The 23,353-nt window shown below is 40.4% G+C and overlaps 1 protein-coding gene across 1 annotated transcript in view; it reads left to right on the top strand.

Annotated features, from left to right (window-relative positions):
• Nucleotides 1–23,353, top strand: part of syn3 (synapsin III) — a 112,755-nt gene that overhangs the window by 26,091 nt on the left and 63,311 nt on the right. The window contains 3 exon segments of the mRNA XM_029461503.1: nucleotides 736–793; nucleotides 10,555–10,646; nucleotides 23,000–23,156. Coding sequence (XP_029317363.1) covers nucleotides 736–793; nucleotides 10,555–10,646; nucleotides 23,000–23,156 — 307 coding nt within the window.

The following is a 23,353-nucleotide window of genomic DNA, read 5'->3' as shown; positions in this document are numbered from 1 at the left end:
TGAGTCAGGTGGTGCGAGAGCGGAGGCTTCTGTAACGCCACTGTAATAGCACAGTGATGAACGTATGTCTCCGGGTCAATCTAAATACTGCAGGTCTGATGGTCAGGGAGATAACTCTTCCGGTAACCGGATGTCCACAGGATCAGATTTTCTGCATTACTTCCGCGTGATCTTCAAATGTCTCTCAGAGAGCAGTGTGAGAACTCATTGTAACTACATTAAACGGTGTTTCTGTCACAGAAATGTCATTTAAAAATAAGCCTGTCCTTCCATTAGGGATTTCTCTTTATTAAAAGCACTTTATTTCACAAGTTACTCTTTGCCAAGAGATTCTGTTTACTCGAAGCCCCAGCAAGGTCAGATTCTATAATTATGGAAAATATGAGTCACTATTTTGCCTGCTCTGAAGGTATTTTGCAAGGTCTGTTGAGATTTCAGCTCTCCTTCAATCAAATAAACAACGGATATTTTAAGGTTGTTTTGACTCTGAGGAGTGTTTTGAGCACATACTGTACTGGTGGTGCAGGGGAGGGAGCCACATGTTGAAGCACACATGTGACCTAAAGATGGACAAATTAATCCTTGCAGTATAGTAACTCATAACAATTCGATTGGTCTTCATTGTAGAATTGTTATATCTGCAGATTATTTAATTAAATATAAGAACTCTCACTTTATATAAAGTATATACTCTTTGTCATTTCCTTGATAGTTTGTCTTCTGTTTTCTTTGCAGGGCCAAGTATTTTCGAGGGAAGAAGCTGAACGGAGAGTATGAGATCCGGGTGGAGCAGGTATGAACCTATATTTTACCAACTTAAATGATATTTTAATGAATAATTTAAAAGCTATGAAACGTATTAAAGTTTAATTATTCAGTCTGCATTTAATTAAATAAGCATTGTGGACAAACTTCTGTTGCTAGAGGTAGAAATTATGTAATTGGCTTAACCTTAAAGCTGCAGGTAACTTTATCAAAAATATTTTTTATGTCATATTTGCTGAAACTGTACAGCAGTGTGTGAGACAGATAATATGCAAAAAGAAAATCATGTTCCTCTGCCTCCTAAAGGCATTTGCAAGATTTCACCACGCCCAAATGAAAACGACCAATCAGAGCAGAGGGAGTCTCGAACGCAGTGTCAATCACTGCTCTCGAACTAGGCAGCGCTGAGCAAATATGAATGAAGATTCTGTCACTGCATCGCCTATTTCTCGCCTCAAATGGTTTCAGAAGCTTATTTTAATGTATTGCCGCCATGTTGAAAATGGTCGAGACAAAACCAAGCCCCGCCCACCGGGGGAAGCAAACATTCTCATTTTCGGCAATGCGAAAAAAAATTCTTGATTCATATTTTCCCTGCGCTGCCTAGTTCACGAGCAGTGAGTGACACTGCGTTCGAGACTCCTCGGCTCTGATTGGTCGTTTTCCTTTGGCGCAGTGGAATCATAAGAAGCACTGGGGGATCTGTCTCATGTATTAGTTTCAGTATTGGTCTTCGTAACTTAACAGGCGGATGTATCAATCGTCTTGTTTAACTCTCAGCAAAGAAAGCAAAAATCCCATTTCCCCCAAATGTTTCCCATCTTTTAATTTTAATTTTTTATAAAATAGCCTGATTGTGCCAGTATTATATACAGTGTCTAGACGTACAGTATTTACAGTGTGCAGATAACATCTAATTTACCTCAAATAACTGTTTAAGCTATACATCTGCAAGCCATTGTTGAGCAATGGAGCCGTCTTTGAAATGGAGTTTTTATGAGAGAAAAAAAGGGGAGCACAAAAAAGCTGCACCGGTGATTTTATAGCCTGTTAGCTCAACTCTCTACTGTTGTGGTCACGTCCTCTTTCTGGGGCCCGGGCGGGGTCGGAATATGAGCCAAGATTTTTTCCATGAAATGTAAACTAGCATGGGATTTTATAAAAAAAGAAAACACATGGGTGTCACAGATATTGAATCCCAATAAAAATGTGGTTAATTAAACCCATTAGGTTGATAGTGAGGGAGGGACGGATACGAGCCCCACCAAAGCTCTGCGTTAGCTCCAACTGTGACGTAGAACTTGCTGGACCCTCCAGTCTTTTCCCAGAAGCCCCTCCACTTTGACGACAACAAGCCGGTCACTAATTGCCTTCCGCAACCAGCAACTCTTCATGGGCTGTTTGTGCACCTCGTTGTGAGCCTTAGCATGATGGAAACATAATCTCTGTGTGAAAAGTTAGCGACATGCTGATGTGAACCCTTTCAGGGAATGACAATAAAAGCAGAGACCCAATGCACTCTCTCCCTCTCTCTCTTAAATCCCACTTTATTTTTGGCTTTTAACATCTTTAGCCAGCAAAACATTTTGACATTGAAACATAGAAACAGCATTAAGGTTAAAGCAGTCTTACAGGCCCTGTTTACACCTGGCATTATCATGGGTCTTAGGTGATCCGATCACAAATGGCATTAGAGTGCGTCTCCACGTATATGCGTCTTGAGTGCCCACTCTATATGCAAATAAAACCCACACGCTGTCTCTGTTCGCAAAGACCAAAAAAAGAAGAAAAAGAAGAAATCAAAACAATACTGACTGGATCGACATGGTCGTGTTCCAGGCAAACCAAATTTCCCAAGATGTTTGACACACTTGTGTATCTCTATTTCAGACGTTAAAACTAAAGTGATAATTTCAGAAGCAAATGGAAATAAGAAAAAGTTGGAACATATTTTCCTGTACACAAGGATCCTTAAACATTTATACTACAAAAGATTTGAATGATTTGTGGTCAAATGAGATCCGATCACAATGCGTCTAGTTGTTCAAAACTGCTTCCCTAATTCTATTCATTTTCAAAGTATCTACTGTAGTTTCTTTCTTACTTGAGTTTACTTCAAAACTGCTGTTTTAATTTAAAAAAAGTAGTTAAAACGATATCATATTGTGGTCATTTTGATCTTAGTTGGATGAAAATTGACCCTGCCCAACATATGCTAGCTGTCATCTTTCATATTCATGCTGTTAAACACACAGTGCTCACGAGCCCCAAACCAACAAAACTGTTCTCGGGCTTACTTGCTGCCATATAAGGTACCATCTTTAGACTCCGGCACAGACTCGCCACAGCATGTGATGCTGAGTCCTGATGAGAGAGAGAAAGAGAGAGTGCCTTTGATTCTTCCATGCAATATCTCTCATTTAGGCTGCCCTGCCACCTGTATCTTCTGTTGATCTCTCATTTACATGACCCACTTTGAAGATACATTTGGCAGACAGCTGAGGTCTGGTGTCCACCGGGTGACCTTTTTTATCCACTCAACAGATGCTCATGGGAGCGCCGGTGGTGGTGCTTTGTGCATTAGTGACTAATAAAAACAGGCTTGAAGCCATGCCTCTTTTTTTGTTTTACAAAATCATATTCAATATGTTGAGTACTAGTTGTTGATGCTGGGAGGGCTAAACACACGCCAAGGGATCCTCACAGTCAGATTAGTATAACAGTATACCTTTTTATTTATATATATATATATATATATATATGTATATTCTAAATGAAAAACACAGCCAGAAATGCCAAATACAAAAAGGTCTATATTACTCTTAACATGACCAGAGCTGGAAGTTGTAAAAATAATTTATTTCACTCTTTCAGTTATCCATCCATCCATCCATCCATCCATCCATCGTCTATCGCTTATCCGGGATCGGGTCGCGGGGGCAGCAGCTCCAGTAAGGAACCCCAATCTTCCCTTCTCCGGGCCACACTTTCAGTTAATTACTTTTAATTTAAAAGGAGTTAATGTGCAGTTACATCAGGTCAGTTTTCAATTGCTCATTTATCATGAGCCTGTGACTCGCTTCTAGAAAAATGTTAAATGCAAAAAAAAAAAAAAAAATATGATCATAAACAATGAGGATAGGTCCTTTTTTTCTTTTATTATTTAACAGGGACAATTGTCAGTCATTGTCCGAGAGTTAGCTAGATAGCAAAATTTCTTAAGCTAAAATAGGAATTACTAACCTTTGCAGCCACAAGCGACGAATATGGTTATGATGCTGAAAACCTTAAAAAACAACAACAGGTGTTTAAAAACCTACTTTAACAGTAGCACAAGTGGAAACAGTTAGAAAGCCAGTCTGTTGTTTATCTATAATGACCTCAAGATTGCTAACATTAACTAACGTCAAGGAAACGTCATTACGTCACAGTGTAGCCCGTGAACATCAAACTGTTAATGATATTTAATAATATTCAGGACGGCTTATGTTAGCCAGCTCTCTCGATAATGTTATTATTGTCAGGAGGTGGCACAAACTGGCACTACTAAGTTAGCATTAGCACTTTTTTTTAAGCTAACGTTAGGCAGCAATATCTCTATTAAGACATTCTACATTAATTTGGAGGTAAAACCGTTATCGTTAGTAAGAAATAATACTTGTGAAGGTGTAAAAGAAACAGACAGAGCTGCAGTGTTGGTGAGTGATAGCACATATTACAGACTTCCTATCTTAATTGTTGTCATGACTTATGACTGTGCTAGCAGATAATATAGGCTGGATCAGGGCTGCAGTACCAGAGTCTACAGTTCTGAAGTGTTGGACTTGTGCCTTGTTGGACAGTTGGAAGTATTATGGGCCAGTAGCTACTTTTAACTTTGCTACATTTGCTTTTGATACTTTCGTTGCAACTAGTCTACTATCTACTATTTTTGAGGTATTGTATTTTACTTGAGTATTTCTATTTCCTGCTACTTTGTACTTCTACTCCACTACAATTCAAAGGCAAATATGTTATTTTGTACTCTACTACATTTATTTGTATAACTTTGAATTTACTTTCAGAGTCAGATTTATAATACAAAATATAATATATGAAACAAATCATTTATCATGTATTATTATAGGTTAAGATACAGTTTATTGGTCCCTTGGTGAAATTCCCAGCTAACATTAGCTAAAAACAAAGTATATTTCACACGTGTGGACTCGGTGTTGTGATGGGTGCCGTTCAGCCATGGAGGCTGTGGTCCGAATAAAATGTAGGAACATTAAACATAGTATTCTCATTCTAAATATGATTATAATATATTATCCAACATTCTATCAACATGATGTCGGTATCACGTCACTGTTTTGACCGATGCAAGCAGCAGAATGCTGACTACTGTTCACTTGAGGGCCATTGGTGTCATAAAGAAGTATAAGATCGGAGTACTTCGTCCATTTCTGGTATTAATCAATGAGGCATAAATGCGACCATTTTGGTCGAATTCTTGAGTCCTCAATGCCGAGCCGAGGGTCTCTGGAACTGAGATCTTGTGCAGTGAAAGTTGTCACCCTAATTGTGATGATGACAGTCCATTGTGAAAAGTGTCGAAACAAATCTTCACCAGCTATAATCAAAGTTCACAGCTCACTACCCACAATCCCTGCAAAGTAATAAACACTGCAATTTACACAAACGGACAAACTAGGCAGTTAAATTTGAAGGGGTGTGTTGTGTGTTGTGAAAGAACAAGTGGCAGTTCTTCAGGAAATGCCATACCATGTGCGGTTGGGATTCGGGCAGGGGGCAACATCTGCAGAGCATGACCTCAGCGCTGTCCACGCTCACAGGCAGTTGGCTGTATGTTACGCGTGTACCCTTTTCTTTGGCTGGTATTTGCACATTACATAGGGCATCTGGGTAGAACTTGCTCAGGACTGATGGTATGGTTTGGTAATTGCCGCAGACGTGTCACTCACCCAGCTCGCCTTCATGCCTTCTGTTGCGCTGCTGCGTTTAGCATCTGTCTCGGTTTTCAACATTTAGTACCTCCCAATGAATTATTTCACTGTTGTACAAGGTGGTAGTGATTAGCGGCAAATACTTCTCCGCGTTGCGCATGAATGGTCCACTGTACCTAAGGCCTCTCAATTGCATCAGTGTGCGATTCAACCGAGCTTATCAAGAGTTAGTAAAAATGTAGAGGTAGTCAACAAATAAAGTATCTGCCCAGCAGCAACAAATCAAATCACTACAGTCTGTTCTCTCTTAGTTTAACCTCATATAACTCTTAACGTGCCAACCAATGCTGGAGCAATGTAACAGCTACTTCGATGCAACGTTTTATTTTCCAAGTTGTCGTTCATCCAGGTCTTGGCCGGTCAAAATTTTTGCCATTGTAACTTAAGAGGTTAGGCAATAAAAGAAGCACTTTGTGTCACAGAAAAACATTCAGATGAAAGGAAACCACACAATGAGAGGCTCCATCTGGGCCACAACGATTTTATCAACAGCTTTTCCACTTTGGTTTTTCACAGGGGACTAAAAAAGCAAAACTATCAGTAGAACAAATAGGCATTTGTGGTGAGAAAAAATAAAAGCTCAGAAAGTTTATTTATGGCTTAGATCTGCGTAAACAGTTATGGGAGCATCTATTTTCTTATTTTGCATTCAATGGCTCCCTATAATACCGGCTTCTATAATTAGCAATCCCCATAATAATGTAATACATTGTATTCAAATGCTCTTCTCCATATTCACTATAATCACAATAAAGTATTATTCAGTATTACATCTTTATTGGTTCTTTTTTTATGTTTGTATATGATAAATTTTTCTATGTATACTCTATATTACATCTCCATAATATAACATTTACAGTATATACTGGCATTTTTCTAATATATCTAATCTTGAATTATTTAGAAAGTCAGTTCAATTTACACTTCAACTGTTTGTAGGGCTCACACGTCAACATTTCAGTGGCTTTCATGGCTTGACATTAACTTGCATTTCGTTCGTTCAGTATTTACTCGCAAACTGTTCGCAAGCTTAAACTTAAAACTGACATTTCCGATGCTTTCAGCCACTGCACCACATATTTCAGCTACTTTCAGCTTTCGGACTCTGACTGAAACCTCAGCTTTTTCAACGCTTCCACTTAAATTCCTTATATTTCATTTTCAATTCATTCATATTAACATTTTAATACACATTTAATACACACTGTACACATTTTAACCTGTGTACAGTGTTGTGCGCTCAGTCTGAGTAAGCATTTACACTTTTTTTCTAGTTATCTTGCTTTCCAGAAAACATCGCAGATTGTAGTTGACAGACCTTCCAAGTAGTTTTTCCCAAAGGCAAAATATCCTGTTTACAGTTTGACTCATGCCCAAACAAAAGGCACCTTAACCACCTGAACCTCAGTGACACCGGTTAGTCCGTATCTAAAAATACTCCCAAATATGGTAATATATATTAGTAATATATCCCAAGTGGTGTTTACTGTATTGTCGGGACACACTGCAGGGATGAATGAGGCTCGGTAAACCAGGTCTGGAGATATATTGTTAATTCAAGTGGAAGATTGTGTTGATCAAAGTGACTTTTTTAAAATTGACGTGACGTAATGTTAAATCCATGGAAGCTTTTCCATTAGCCAATATGTTTTCCATTTGTAAATGCTTGGATTTCTGTAAATACACAAATGAGTTATTAGTGAGCAGTGGGAGAGACTATCGCTGGCAGAAACTCAAACTGCAGAAACTCAAACAACAGAAGAAGTAAGGATAAAAGTTCACCTTGAGACATGGTTAAACCTAATCACAACCATATGATCGTCCATAATTCTGTCCCTCCTAACAGTTTAGCTGAAAGCTTTTCCTAATTCATCCTGAATGCAGGTCAACAGATGAGAAGAATCAAGCTCTGGAGGCAGTTGCCCCATGTATTACTTCCTGTTTTGCTTTCCCAGGGCAAGAGCTGCTCCAAGACAAGTGTCTGAATGTGTTACGGTGATGGTTACCATGGTGCTGTGAAAAGCCTCCTGTCCTGGTTCCTGGGCCTGGTGGCCCGCTGCACCGGCCACTTCATCCATTACTGCCCAATGGCAGTGATTGTTAGCGCTGCTCTTACCAAGAGCCAGCCAATCAGAGATGACGTGGAATGCTTGACCTTTGCCAAATTGTCGCCCACTCTCTTGGTTTTATCAGGTTGCAGCAAAAGTCAACGTAGCCACCGTGTTTGGGATGGGATTTGTTAAGGAGATGTAATGTTGTAGGATGTGTGTGTGTGTGTGTGTGTGTGTGTGTGTACATGCACATCGTGTCTGCGTGTTTGACTGTGCAGTGTTTTTAAGCAAGACGTGCTGCTGAGCACACAGATGTTTCTTTCAGAGGCGGGAATCAGTAGAGAAGAGCTGAGAAAAGGAAGGGAGCCAAGTGCATGTCCCTGAGGCACATTGAGTGTGAGTGGCGCCTCGTTGTCCCCTAAATAAGATTACGGCATTTACTCGCCCCCCTGCTCTTCCTCTCATAGTGCAACAAAATAAATAAAAGAGGTGGGTGTTTTTCTCTTGGCAGAAAAGCCCGGGTTTCGTTACGTTGGCACATTCTTTTCAAAACCAACTCACTCCGCCATACAGAGTATACATGGGCCACAGCGCTGGATAAAAGGGACATTTTATTTCTGAGAGAATATCGCTGATAATATTTCCTTTTTATGTAAAAGGCAAGCCCCCATAACTGCTCGGTAAAGCAGGCTTATGGTCTCAAACAATAATAACAGTATGAGAATGTGTAGATAAGAAGTGACTGAACTTGTTATGCAAATTGGCAGGAGCTGGGTTGAGCGGAGGGTCAGCCAGAGGATTTGCTTACATCCCCGTCCATGTTGTTGAAGGCTGATTTGAGACGTGTCACACTCCATCTGTGTTTGAAACCTACAAAAGCAGAGCAGTGTACCGCAGGGTTGTGTTGTTTGCGAGGCTGTCACAGCATCAGTTAACGATCAGCTGTTTGGCATTGACACAGCTGCTATTTATTGTGCTTAGCTATAAGGTTTTTGTCACAAATCACAACATATTTCAAGACTAACTAAGGTACAAAGGGGTTTCATGCTGTGAGATCAGGCCGTTTACTTATTTATTTACCAAGCCAGTCCAGGATTAAATCCATCAACCCTCCAGACACAAACCTATGTCTTTGAGTAGCTGACTGCCATATGCCATTTGCCATATGCTGTACATGTGTGCGGGGCTACACTCCAAAAACGTAATTTATCCTTTAGAGAAGGTAATTTGATCCCTGAGTGTCCGTGGGAAATGTTTGAATATCATAAATAGTTATCTTCACCCAGAATAAAATAAACATATCATTTTCATTTAATCGCTTCTATAGCGTGGAATGCTATAGTCGAGCTATAAATTAAAATGTACTTTAGATTGATTTCTTAAAAAAAACAACGGTAATACAGTTTAAATTAAATAAAAAAATTTCATGATACACACTGATGCAATTAAAATAATTTAGTGTCAATCAAAAGCAGGGAAGATACACACATTGTGATTGTGTTGTTCTCCGTGGCAGCATGCGGTAGTCTTGTGACATTAACAGCAGAGCTGATGAACAAAGCGGCACTCCTGCTCTGTTTGTCACATGTATGGCATTTTTTTATTTGATTATATTTTTCCTTTGGGTAACATTTAATTGTTAACCACTGCAGCAATGTTAAGAGGGAGTCCGTGACTGAATCTGGTCCATTTGCTGACTCAGGTTTAGAGTACTCACAGACGCATGTCATGTTCTTTTTGTAGTGTCGTGTTTGTGTAGTCAAAGCACATCATGTCAAAAGAGAGTCATCAGGCTGCTTGTTTAGGGCCCATTAAACCCATTAATGTCACTCCTCATACTTAAAGGTGATGTGAAGACTCAAATAAATATGGCAGTGTTTCATTCTTAGGTCAACTGGCTGCTGTTTAGCATCCCTCTACGGCTTTCTGTACCGGGAGTTTAGGACGATGCAGCCTTGAATCAAGAACAGCTTCTCAAGCATTCACCAAAACCATTATTAAATTATCAGCAGGGATGTTAACGGCTAACCACATATTAGTTAACCACCGTCAATAAATTTGACCAATTCACGCATGTTGGTCTATAGGTTAGTTTACGGTCTATACGTTAGTTTAACATGTTAACCAATTGGGCTTGTGTGCATGTGTGTGTGTCCTGCTGTGTCACTTTAGCGAATTAAAGAGCTGATGAAAAAACGACAAATAAGTACTGAAAACGTTTTCAATTTATGACTTTCGTGACATCATTAGCAGGAAAATGTAATTGTACATCTCGAAAAAAGTCCGTTCCCAGAAGTCGACTGTCGCCCCTCCTCTCGAGTATCTCTGGGAGTTTGACGGAGTCATTAGGTAGCCGGGCTACGGCCTTTCACAAGGCTCTCACTGTCCGGGAGGCCACAGGCTGGGGATAACTCAATTTGCCTCCTCTCACCAACTCTCTGTCTCTTGTCTTTTTCTCTCTGCTATGCTAATGGGAAAATGTAAACCTTAAAAAATCTATTGTCTGTACTAGTTTGGTGGTCAGAGGTACTTTTTTTTCTTCTCTTCTTTATAAGAACGATGTCAAGTTAAAGTGCTAGAACTTGACTGTTATGACTTTTACTTTCCCTTTCCGAAAGACCTTTTTGTGTGTACAAAGTTAAATTACCACAGACAAACTTGACCTTATACGGTATGTTGTTGTAGGATGTAGCATATCATTTTGTGCTTTTTTTCTTTGTGTTCCCCAGGCGGAGTTCTCAGAGATCAACCTGGCCTCTTACGTCAACTCGGGATGTATGGTGGACATGCAGGTCAACAAAGGTGGCACCAGAGTGGTCAGGTAAGATGCTCGAGGAGGAAAAGAGAGCTTGAGTCCTTTGACGCATTTGCCCACGCAATCTGTAATCTGCCTCAGTGAGCCGGCACAAAGACTCCTGTTTTTTTCTCTCGGTGGCATTGTACATGACTGTGTGTATATATAACATTGCTTGCACTCAGAGAAATCAAGGCATGTAATGTAATTATGCCGAAGTAGAACAAAATACTTCTTACCCTATTTCAACTGAGGTGGGAAATGTGTGTTACAAAGGATAAAAAGTATGTAAACTTGTTTTTATGTGCTTTGGAGAACTGTTTTTAGCTCTAGTTTGTAAAATATCACCGTAACGCTACTCCATATTGCAAAATGCATGTAATACAACCAGGAATTTTAGCTAAGCAGTCTCACAGTACTGATAATTCCCATTAGGCCATTGTTTGCAATGCCAGATCTTGTGGTAACCAGGAAGTTATTTAAGCAGATTGCTTTTGATTCATAACCCCCTTCATTATAGGTCTTGTGGGACTGACTATGGTGGCAATGGCTTGCACTTTATACATCACCTCGATGCCAATAATCACAGCAAAGAATACGTTGCCTCAGTCAAACTGAAAAAAACTCCACAAGTAATTCTCTTCTATTTTTAGGCATTTGGGTCATTTGGGTGCATCTGAAAAAAAAAACTTTTGCAGTGGCAGAGGTGGCCTCTGGCCAGTAAACAGCTCCTGTAGCAGCAGCAGCAGCAGCAGCAGCAGTCAGACACGTGAAGTTGGCTATTTAAATAGACTGCTCTGTTATGTGAAGTTGGGGCTCAAAGAGATCACTGATAATCAGCTGATCTGGGTGGAAAGGATGACTTCATGCTCCTGCTTCAACCTACATTGTGAATGCTGTACTTAAAAAAAAAAAAGTATAATTAACAAAACCAATAATGCCAATGACTTAAAAGCAGCTATATTTTTGTAAATAATGGGTCACATAAAAGGGGTCTCTCATAGTGACAAAGCCAGAGTGATCATTAACCGACTCCCAGCTCTAAGGAGCGTTTAGCGCCTTTCAGCTCATTGTTTTGGTTTTCCAGCTCGCACTTTTACTGTTCTACTGTTTATGCGACCTGCCCAGACAGATATTTCCCTTCAGGATTTTGTGGAGAATGAAACAAAACTAAAAAGAGAGTTCATAGCGGACTTAGATCAAGTGGACATAAACATGGCTCCAGATGAATGCTAACATTAGCACGCGCCGTATATCCTCGGATGGTCCTATTTCCCGAGTTGGGAAGCCATTCTTTTGACTTTGACATGAGCTTTAAGTCTTAAGCTTTAAGCTTTGATGTGGAAACAACATGGACGCTACAAAGATACTGTTTGTTGTATTTGTATTGTTCAGAGCAATTTAGAGTTGTTCCGACTTGAGAGGGCGTCCCCTGTCGGTGTTAAATGTTTTCCAATTATTCCGAAACCCCATGAATGCAGCACATTTATCACGTTAACAAAAATCTGCTTCTTTATCTCCACGTTTCTGCATCCTGATTGGTTCACTAGATCAGCATGCTACACTCTTCTACCAAGTTTCATGGAAAAGTATTTTTTATCCGTAAACCTGTTGACACAGACAAACAGAACGACAAACCAGTTTGAAAATATAATGTCCAACAAACTTTAGTGTAGAGATCAATATTTCTCACCTGCAGTACCTTTCAGATGTTTTTTTTGCTTGTGTGGTTGTTATGCTGTAAACTCTGTCTTCGACACCCAGCCTGACATCAACTGTCACTGCCATGAGATCGATCACATACACCATATCTGCAAACTCTCAACAGTCCTCTGCTTCTTATTCTCCACGCTTCTGCATCCTGATTGGTCCATTAGATCGGCTTGCCACACCAGTATCAGCCCCACCAGTCCTTCATGGGGAGTAATCAGCTAATTTGTGTTTTGGCCTCGACTCCACACAATTTTCGACGGTAGCATTTGTCCCGGCAAAATGGCCTCACCGTGCAGTGCAGTGTGAAATCAAGCGAGAGTGGTCACAGAGCGGGGAGCTTATTGTCACAATGCAACCTGTTGTCAGAACAGACACAGTGGTTATTGTGTGGGTTGAGTATGTTTCGGTGATATTGCTGCAATGATAGAGAAGCCAAATGGGCTGCAGATGGTATGACTGCAGCCTTGTCCTCCCAAACACTGACATTCACTGCCAAAACTGTTGCGGTTCAGTTTATCGTTTATGACTGAAGTTGACTGCAAATCGCATAATGCTTGTTTGTAGCTCGCAGTCCGATTGGTCGATGACTAATAAAGCATAGTGGAGACACTGAAACTTTCTCTGGATAAAAGGTCAGTTTAAAACCGAAGTGATTAAAATCTGCCCTCAGTCATAGATTATAGCCAATGAAAGCTAATTGTTTATTTGATAGCAGTGTGTTTTATTATCAGCCAGAAGAATGTTGTAATAGAAAACAGAAACTAAATGCACTCTTTTTTGCCGTGTGTGTGTGTGTGTGTGTGTTTGTGTGTGAGATCAAGAGAGGGATGTTCCTATGCACACTGTACTGTGTATTTAAAGCAAGCGTTTTCCACATGTCCTCTGGCGACCTGACCTCTGACCTCTGCTGTCCACAGACATGCTCTCTGATCACATCTCCTCCACTGCACACTTTCTCACAGTTCTGTGCGTTCAGGGTTGTTTGTGCAGTGGGGTTTCTCGAACTTGTGAAGAATATAAATCTACTGTACGGTTAAAGATGACCCAATGGAGTGGAAACAATGTATCTCACGTGGCAAAATTAAAGAAGCTAAACTAAGAAAACACATTGTGTGTGAATCACATTTCTTGTTTATCTAGTTATTGTTTTGAACACTGTTGGCTCTGCAAGCAGCGATACAAAAACTGATTTATTCCGTCTTTACTCCTTGTATTCTGATTACAGCCCGTCTAGAGATTGCTCTGTAATCAGATCGCAGGTGTAAATGTAAAGATTCAGTAATCCAAACGAGCTTTGAATGTGATCGCGTAAACATTTGGCATCAAAGTGTAGAAGAAGGGCATCTGTAACCTCCAGCGTTAGATTAACAAGAATTACCTTTGAACGTGGACGTAGAAAAAGAGAGAGAGAGATAAATTGGTGGTGGATGTGTATTGGAAGATTTCAATTTCCCGGGACAAATGGGAGATATTCCGGTCAAATAGTATCTATGTTTATTGACCTTAGAAACAATTGATAGGCAGGCTATATGAAGTATGATGGAGAGCCACTGTATCAGCAGACTCTGGCACATTTGCTCCGACATTGAGCTTCCCATAGTGCTCGCTGTGCCCCTCTCTCCACCGCGGGGAGGGACAGGGTCCCCCCTGTGCTCCCGGCATGACTGTTTCTGGTGCTGCATGTTGGCAACCCACCAGCCCCGTCTTGAAACACAGACCCCGTCTCCCGTTTACCTTGTGTTGAAGATTATTCTTTTTTCTTTTTAATGGAAGGATATATGGACATTTATTTTTTGCCTCTTTTTAATACAATTCAAATTGTGCTTGGAGGGAATTCAGTTCCCACCGACATTAGAAGCAGAGAAATGTAAATATGTCAGACTTCAACAGATTCATTAATTACCGGATAAAGGAAACTCTAATTCAGAAAGTCAGATTGTGCGTCCTCATGTTCTCCTAGAGCAGTGTTTCTCAAACTTTTTCAGACCAAGGACCACTTAACCAATAAAAAAACACTCGGGGACCACCTAACTCCCCAAATATCCAAAAACAATAGGCCTGCTTACCACTCCAACAATATATTACAAATGACAGCCTAATAATGAGCTTCATGTGACCTCCTCTATATCGCTCGTTCACACATTAAATCAACAATATAAATACAAATACGGATTCTACAAGCATTCATATGCGATTTAAACGGTGTATGCTGATATATTTTACACATCATATGAAACGTAGACTACATTTATTACTGAGTTTATCTCCGTACAGGACTTACACACAGCAAGATCGTTTGCCACTGAGAGATACGCAAAATGCAAACTGTGAGGGCGCCTTCGTCATGTGTTTTTTAAATTCATCACGTTTTCTCTCAAAAACACTTTGGTTTCCCAAAGTAATCCTTGTGTTTACTCTCAACATGTCGCTTGAGCTCGGCGGGTTTCATAGCCTCGTTCGCCAACGACTCGTTGCACAAAACACAGTGTGGATTGGGATCCTCTTCATCTCCAGTTATAAAAAAACAGTTTGTGATGTAGTCGCTGTGATATTTTCTTTTCACTTTAGCGCTGGACTATCCGCGTTCAAGCCGAGTTTCACAGCTTTCAGCCGGGTGGTGGTTGGACGGCTAACCGCTCTCCTGGGACTCAGTAACGCACACAAAACCACTTGTAGCCGCTGAATCACCTGCATCAGGATGATGCACCTTCACTGTCGCGTCACATTTTTGATTTAATTTTCTTTTAACTGACCCTGTCTTGAGCCATCGATCCATCTTGTCAGGTGACTGCGGCTCAAATTAACCGTGCAGATCATTTATGACGTAAGATCGTAAAACAAACCTACATAGCTACTCTACATCTATGATACTAGAGTCTAGTCTATACTAGTCATTTTTAAACAGTTTGAGAAACACTTTAAACTTATAATATATTAATTTCAAATGTGACATTTTACCAATATACTCACGGACCACTAGCGGTCCGCAGACTCTTTGAGAAAGACTGTCCTAGAGGGAGCTTAGTCTGGTATGGTAAAGTAAAAACATGGTGAGAGACTGAATGTAACTGAATGTAATGAATTATTTTTTTTTGGTGGCATCATTTAATGTCGCTGTATTTATATTATTTTTATTCATCATTTAACATGAAGCACTTGTAGAGTCTGTGTCAATACAACTGTTATAAACTTAATTATTATTATATATTATGTTATATTATTAATAAAATGATGCTTCCTCTTTGTTGTTTTGTATTTCATTTATAGGTTACAGATTAATAAATATTGATTTGCAAACAGACTTTTAATGGTGTGTTTAACTGCGGGAGTGGAAATCAGGCTTGTGCATTGGCACGCAGTTTCCCAATTATTTATTTATTTTTAAACCGAACTGGGCACGGCTCTGATGAGAAGAATGTGCATACATGTGTCTTGGTTTGTCCGTTTGTGCATCATATGCATTTGTCTTGATGAACTGGCCTGACTGCTGCTTCCTGGTTCAAGGGCATAAAAATAAATTAAAAGTGGAGTCTACATGCCATGTTGCTACCACTACTGTTTGTGCGACGTGCAACGTGGCACGCACTGCACAGCCTACAGTGCAACAGAGTGACACGCCACAAGGTACAGTAGTTATGGTGTGTTGTTCCCTGCTGCACTGCTGTAGTCAGCCCTTTGGCTTCTCCGCTCGCCGCTGCCAAAACCTCCAGCGAACCGCTCGGCTCCAAGTGGGAAAAAACTTGTCTGGCCGAAAGACTGATCACAGCAGCAAACGCATGATAAGCAACAGAGCAACGTCTCTCCCTCCTCCAGCGTCCTTTACAGATCTCCTGTTGTGGTTAATAAAAACCTGTTTATTAATTAGTGGGGATTAAGGTCGGGCAGCGGGGTGAGCTAACTGCTAGTGATTGAGGAGAGAGCTTGTTTTACTGTTGCACTCGCAGGAAGTAGTTTTGGGTTCAGCTGGCTGAATGTGGATGTAAAGTAAATGTGAGGTGGAGGTTTCCGTTATGTAACACGGAACTTTCAGCACCACAAATTCAGAATTCAATAGAATTGTGCTCTAAAGAGAGCAACAAATTGGTCAAAACTAAAACAGTGATTAAAATTCCAGTATATAATGTATAAACATAGAATTAAAATTGAAAAGGTTGACCCCATTGTCACTTACCCTGATCGAGCTATTTGAGTCGGTATTGGCCAGATTACCGATATCAGTATTGGTATTGGTGCATCCCTAATTTTTCTCATAAGGGGAAGGACTACTGATATGTAGATTAAAAGTGAAATACCAGACTGAACTGATGCTTTGTTTGACTTCATCAATTCAGCCTGAGAGTGTGTTCATGTCAGCTGATATCTTGTTGGAGAAAAAAGGTGTTATTTAGTTTTTGTATTGCAGTACAAAAGTTGAGTGACAAACAGCTGATGTTAGTAACATTGAACTGACTGGATTTGAGAATGTCCTCTGAATTTGTTTCAACAAAATGACATGTTCAGACGGGCGTTTATTGGCCATGTGTGTTGTTCCCGACCTGTGCCCCCCTGTGCAGTTCTCCAGCCAGATTACATTAGCATATCCCTGTCTGATGTATTTTTTTTTTTTCCTTGTTCGATTTAATTTTCTGTCCTGAAAGCTACAGGTCTCAGCCAGACGGGGCGACCCCCTCCTTCCTTTCCAATCCCTACAGCACACACACAACTAGACTCTCCTCCTTTGGTTACCTCAGGTGACGATTTACCGCTTAGACCACACAGAGACGTTTCACACTCACACACACACACACACACACACACACAAAAACAAGCCATAACCCCCCTTCTTTTAACGTAGACCCCTATGAAAGCCCATTTTAATCAGTGAAGGAACAATCTGCCTGGAGCGGCCTCAACACCTAATACCTTAGACAGGTTCATCTTGTTACCGAGCAAATAAATCCCGCTCACAGACGCACAGAGTTCAGACATGGCTTTAGGAGGCCTGAGGGTGGGTTCCTTTAGGAGCGCTGTGACTGTAATGAAAGCATACAGAGGCCCACTCCACCATCCCCGCTTTTGTAATATAGCCATGAATACAAATGGCCCCGCTAATTCACTCAAACTCCTAACAAAACTCATTTCCCTTTTTGCCAGAGGTCATTTAGAGCTCCAGCGCTCTCGCAGCTCCTTTTCCTAATTCCATCTGCCTCCCGTGAGACTCTTCCCCCCCCCAAATCCTCAACACAATCACTGTTAAGCAACTAAACATTCTGTAATTGCCCTGCCAGTAGTTGTGCCCAAGCTACACACTTGTTTAGGATTTTTAGAGGTGCTTTTAGTCGTCGGCGTGTGCCCCTTTTTTGTTTTCTATGTGACCTTCGCTGCGTTCAGTGTGGTGTGGAGATGAACCCTGGAGTGCGATTGCAGCTGGAGGCGATCCAGAGCTTTGGCAGCCCTGACTGGGCCACCGCCCAGGATCTGAGCCACTGCCAGCTCGCTCTGGAGCCACCGGGCCCGGAGCCACAGCCACAACCACAGGGAGTCCTAGATCCAGGCCAGGGGACCACAGCATGATGCTAGGCTACAGGGAGTCACTGTACACACAGAGGATGGAGAGCTCTTCAAGGTTCTCTGGACATTCTAGGCCTACAGTCTCAGATAAAACATTTGTAGTAAAACTTCATAACTTAAGGACTATTGCTTTATCCGTTTCCTTTTTCCATTTTTTCCCAACAGAGTGCTTTTCCAAAACTCACTCTGTCCACCTTTTGATCAAACTTCGATCAAAAATGTCAACTTGTTCCCGAATGTCAGCCAAGTGGATCTCAATCCACCAATTAAAATAAACAAAAACAATGTTCACAAAATTGGATTAAGTGGATTTTTGGAAACTCATTTCTGATTGATAATGTTTATTGTTTAACAAAAGCATACAGCGTTTTCATTAGCAGAGTGCCAAAGTAATAATGAAAGTAAACCCCAAAGACATTATGTCTTTGTTTAATGTTTGACGGGATGAAACATTTTCTTACATAAAAGTAAGAGTGCTGTACTATACTGCTGCCAAAAGGCAATCCTTCTCATATGTGAACAATCATTTTAATTGCTTTGGATTTGGATAAGTTATTATGTTATTATATTGCACAAGGCACATTTTTAATGTATTAATACTGCAGCTTTGTTGGCCTTAAAAACAAAGTAAAGTTTGCAATGGAGAGAAATGAGTGAGAGCTCGGTTCCAGTCCAGTCTCTGTTGCGGTTTACTGATGTTATGCTATAGAAGTTTTGAAGTACTTTTCAAACTGTCATGTCATAAATAACCTTTACCATGATAACATTTTAACATAGTTAGACATTTTGGGGAAATTTGCTCATTTGCTTTCTTTCCCAGAGTTATACGAGTAGATTGATATACCACTCATTCATCTGTTGATTAGCTTCTCTTAGCACTGGAAGCTAAACTAAATTGCTAACACATTGTTTCTTCAATATGTACACAGATTAGTGAGCTTTAGATGTGTTGATAAGGCTGTCTTTGAAAGAGAGAGCTAGGATACCTGCTTCCAGTCTTCATGCTAAGCTAGCTTTAGCATCCCAGCTCCATACTTAACTCACAGACATGAGTGGTATCAAGCTTTTCATCTCCCAGAAAGACAGAAAATAAGCATATTTCCCAAAATGTTTCAACTTTTTGTGGTATAAGCACACGTAAAACTCTTGTTACACTATGTAGAGGGGTTTTTTTTTTTACCCGAGTGTTTGTCCTCATAACAGGAAAGCACAGATTTTCTCCCTAGGGTGCATTTCCTTCCAATGACGGAGAGCCAGTTTGGTACAATGCACCATTGTGTACAAGTGCCGCGCTGATCCTCGGTATGTACTGTTTGACATATGTGGCATTCCCGCCAAGTTCTGCCCCGATTATCCTTATCATTGAGAGACAAGCCGATGGGAGGAAGATAAGGCCCTTACCAGCCTAACAGCTAGGCACAGGGTCGGTATAAAGACAAAAGACAATTCAGAAATCCCTGTGGAGCCTATTAGAAGGTCAAAGATTCTGTATGATAAATGGATCTGGAGCATATTGTCTTGGGTTTGAATAGATTTCTGTTTTTAGGAATGTGGATGAAATGTTGGCACAGTTGATCAGTACATTGTGTAATGGTCTTAACGTTAGGCTTGCAGTGTATTCATAACCATACAGATATAGAGAGTGATGAACGTCTTTCTGGCTTTAAACATGATGACGTGTGCTTTGAGCGTCACCTGCCTTTCATTATCAGTCTTCATTACTGGCTTTAATAGATTTTATAGATTTTTTTTGCGCATTGAGGTTAGCAGATACATGCTGTTACTACAACAGTGAAGTTTTATCACATTATAAAGTTGATACGGTGCAACATAAGTATGCACTGGATGTCGTGTTTCCAGCTCTATTTTAGTCTCCACCAACCCCGGAGGTGCTCTCCTGTGTTTGCTAGCTAGTTGCTAACCATGTCTGCAATTTAGCGCTGCGTAAGTAGCGTATAGTATCGGAGCTCTTTCACGTAAAATAAAATGGCTAATGCGTCTGGAAATTGGTGCTAGTGAGAGCTGTGAGACTCAACTAAAAGGTTGCGGGCCGTAAAATCCAAAACAATGAGATGAAAGATGCTAAAACGTGCAGTGAAGGTGAGGGAAACGGCAGAGTCCGCCGATAATTATCTGTGGGCTCATCATTATGAGCGACCACTTTCAAATACACGTGGTCATAAGATTGTTTATTGATATGAAAGAATGGACTGTAGAAGCTTCAAGAAATGACATTTTTTGAGGCATGCTGTGGTTTCCTTTAAACAACTATTACCTACATCAAGCAAAATTATGCAGTGTCACTTTTAATATTACTTAAAAAAATTAAAATCAGTGGAAAATCAAGTGACAATATCAACATCACATTAGGCAGATTCACTAGTAATAAGACACTTATTACACAGAAGTTTGATTTATATTTTTACGTTACCCTTTTCACAGCTTTATTTGCCTTGACTTGTTAAGATGGATATTTTTCCCAGCACATCTGTATCTACCTTACTCAATATACTTTTGAAGTGTGAAGAGTGGGCTCATGATTCCACATGGATCCATGTGGAACCTCATGTCCTAATGTATAACACTGTTATCCCCCCCCCCAACAGTGCCGGTTATCAGCCTTTATTGCACCACGATAACCCATTCAAAGGGTGCATTAGCATATCGCCCGCAAAGTGATGACTATGTGGCCCGAGCGATTCGGATCGTAAAGCATAAATGTGCTGCTTTATTGAAATCCATGACCCACAGGGAGCCCTGATTCGGCATAACGAGTCCGAGTGAAGAGATAGAAAAACAAAGTTAATGGGTGACAAACCTCAGTAATGCTCCACTGCTATAGGGCACTGGCTCCATTAACCGTAGACCGGTGAAAGCCATCCCATCGAGCTGAATGTCTTCTGCACCTGGCCTTTCTGTGGTAATGAGGTAGCACAAAGGTGCAATCTGCATGTTAAATACGTGCATGCACTTAGCATCGCGTAGAGAAAACTGTTTTCAAAGATGTCACATTGGACTCTTGGAAGTTGTAATCCACATTTCTTTTTATCGAATATGAAAATAGTTGTTGCTCCACTTGTATGCAACGCTACATTTTGTTTTAGGCTGATAGGAGTCTTGTTTGGTTCTGGAGGCCTCAATAAACAGCTTCTTCCAGTATAAATAGCAGAGCCTTTGGTGTGTTGCCACTGCGGCTGAGTGCAGCAGCAGGGAGGAACAGATGTATGTAGTCGTATGTAGACCTGCTCAGCATCAAACAAACAGCAAACAATGTTAGCAACAAAAAATGAATACAGCTTTAATTATGCAATTTTACAGTATGTTTTTTTTAAGACCATATTTAAAATCCCATATTTGTACAGATAAAATATGATTTATATTATTTCTATATGAAAACACAATATGCTAGTTTAGTGATGCATGTTCAATATGAATAAGTGATATTTATTGTCATTATTATTAGGTACAACGGAAGGCAAAAAAGTAGTACTCGCAGCATAAAATAAAAAGCACTCGGTTAATCAAATGTACACATTTTACAAATTTACCAAGGTGATTAGTATTTATAAATAGATTAAACATTTTTTTTTTTTACATTTGTGTCTATGGTAGCAGTCTCTGAGGGTGTGTGTGTGTACATGTACGTGTGTAGTCGTAAATATTTTTAGTGTGATCCTGTCTGAAATCTGTATGAAAGCCATAATCATAGGCTAAAACACACGTATGTTGTGTGTACATTTAAAAAGTACGCTACATACTGTAAATGTACATTTATTACCTATACTGCATCATTTACGTAGATACATTTTCTAATTTTGTAAAATACATTTGCAAGTATAAATCGAAAAGTATAAATAATGCAAATACACAACTCTCCATAACTGTTTAAACCAATGACATTCAAAATAAGAGCATGTTATCGTGAGACAGCACTTGCTAGCATGAAATATTTTTATTTTAGTGCAATGAAATGACAGAAATCTGAATAATGCACATTTGCGCAATACCTGTTTGAAAACTGAAAACACTAAAAGGTAAAAACTCGACTGCATGTCAAAGTGAATTTCCTGTGTTATTGTGAAATGTGTGCTGCTTTAAATGAGGCCTCCAGCTGCCTTTATGGGTCGCTTGGCCCTGCTCCCAGAACAGTTTGTAAAGGAAGGATTAGACTGTGTTAATTGGATAGATGGTCCAAAATAAGATTAGGAGCATTTCCTCACTCCTTCAGCCCAACAATGCCACTGAATAATGGAGCCCTGAACTGTAAACCCAAGGCCCAGATACAGTGTGTTAATGTGCCGACAGATGAAGATGCCTGACCTGAGCGCAGTTAGGTCAGAGTTATAAACACAAAGGGGAAAGAATCCCCTTTCTGTTGAAAAAAGGAAATTATAGCCGTATTATTCTGTCTTTGCACCCGGATACCTTTCCTGAAAATGATGATCAGAACATTTTCTGTCCCGATCTGAGACCCCATCTTAAGGAGAGGTGACTGCTCATCAAGATGACTGACAGATGTTGGGATGATAACTATACCTAAGGGTACTCTGCTATGTAGGTGAAGATTCATATCCATATCCCACTCAAAATGTAAAATGTCAGCATTAGACGGTTTGAAGCTTTTGAAATGTTAAAGATGTAAGGAAACAAGGAGCACTAAAATCCTGTGAACATGAGTAGATAACCTTGAATTTACTTGTAGCTTACTCGTTGAGGATAAATATATAGAACAGCGTCAGGCTTCAATATAATTTTATTTTGGCTAAACAGAACCGAGTTTGTTTGGTTGTAGCGTTAGGCTGATGACATGGAAAACATGTTGCTGAAAGCTGTTGGGATAGGTTCTTTAGGTATGTCGATATGAAAACCTGGCTGTCTGAATCTGGGATTCTAAGACCGTCATTGGTACACTCCTGTAATAAGTAAAGAAGAAATGCTCAGCCATGGCGTTGACTGCTTATTTCGCTCATGCTATGCATTGTGACATAAAAAAACACCATTTGGACATTGGTTTCAAAAGTCTACACCACACCAGAAACTTGCAGATTGGTAACCCGAACCATGCTAAACGCCATTATCCGATGGTTTTCATTTCCATGTCTGTCTCTGTCATGCAGGTCCTTCAAGCCAGACTTCATCCTGATTCGCCAGCACGCCTACAGTATGGTCCCCGGCGAGGATTACAGGAACCTCGTAATCGGTCTGCATTTCGGCGGCGTCCCGAGCAGCAACTCCCTCTTCTCCATCTACAACTTCTGCAGCAAACCTTGGGTGGTAAGCACTCTTTATCTGCTCTCTTTACTCTACTTTAACCCACACAAAGGTGTCTCGAGTCTCTCCCTCAACGGCTGCCCTCGGCTGATTTATTTGGGGCTATTAAAAGGAGCTGTAACACCTGTCTCTGGAGTCGGCAGAGCCAGTGGCCAGGCTCATAAGGCACCAGTGGCCTCCACCACCACCACCACCACGCA

Source organism: Cottoperca gobio, chromosome 23, assembly GCF_900634415.1.
Source record: "Cottoperca gobio chromosome 23, fCotGob3.1, whole genome shotgun sequence".
NCBI classification, from domain to species: domain Eukaryota; kingdom Metazoa; phylum Chordata; class Actinopteri; order Perciformes; family Bovichtidae; genus Cottoperca; species Cottoperca gobio.
This window is presented reverse-complemented; position numbering and strand designations above follow the sequence as displayed.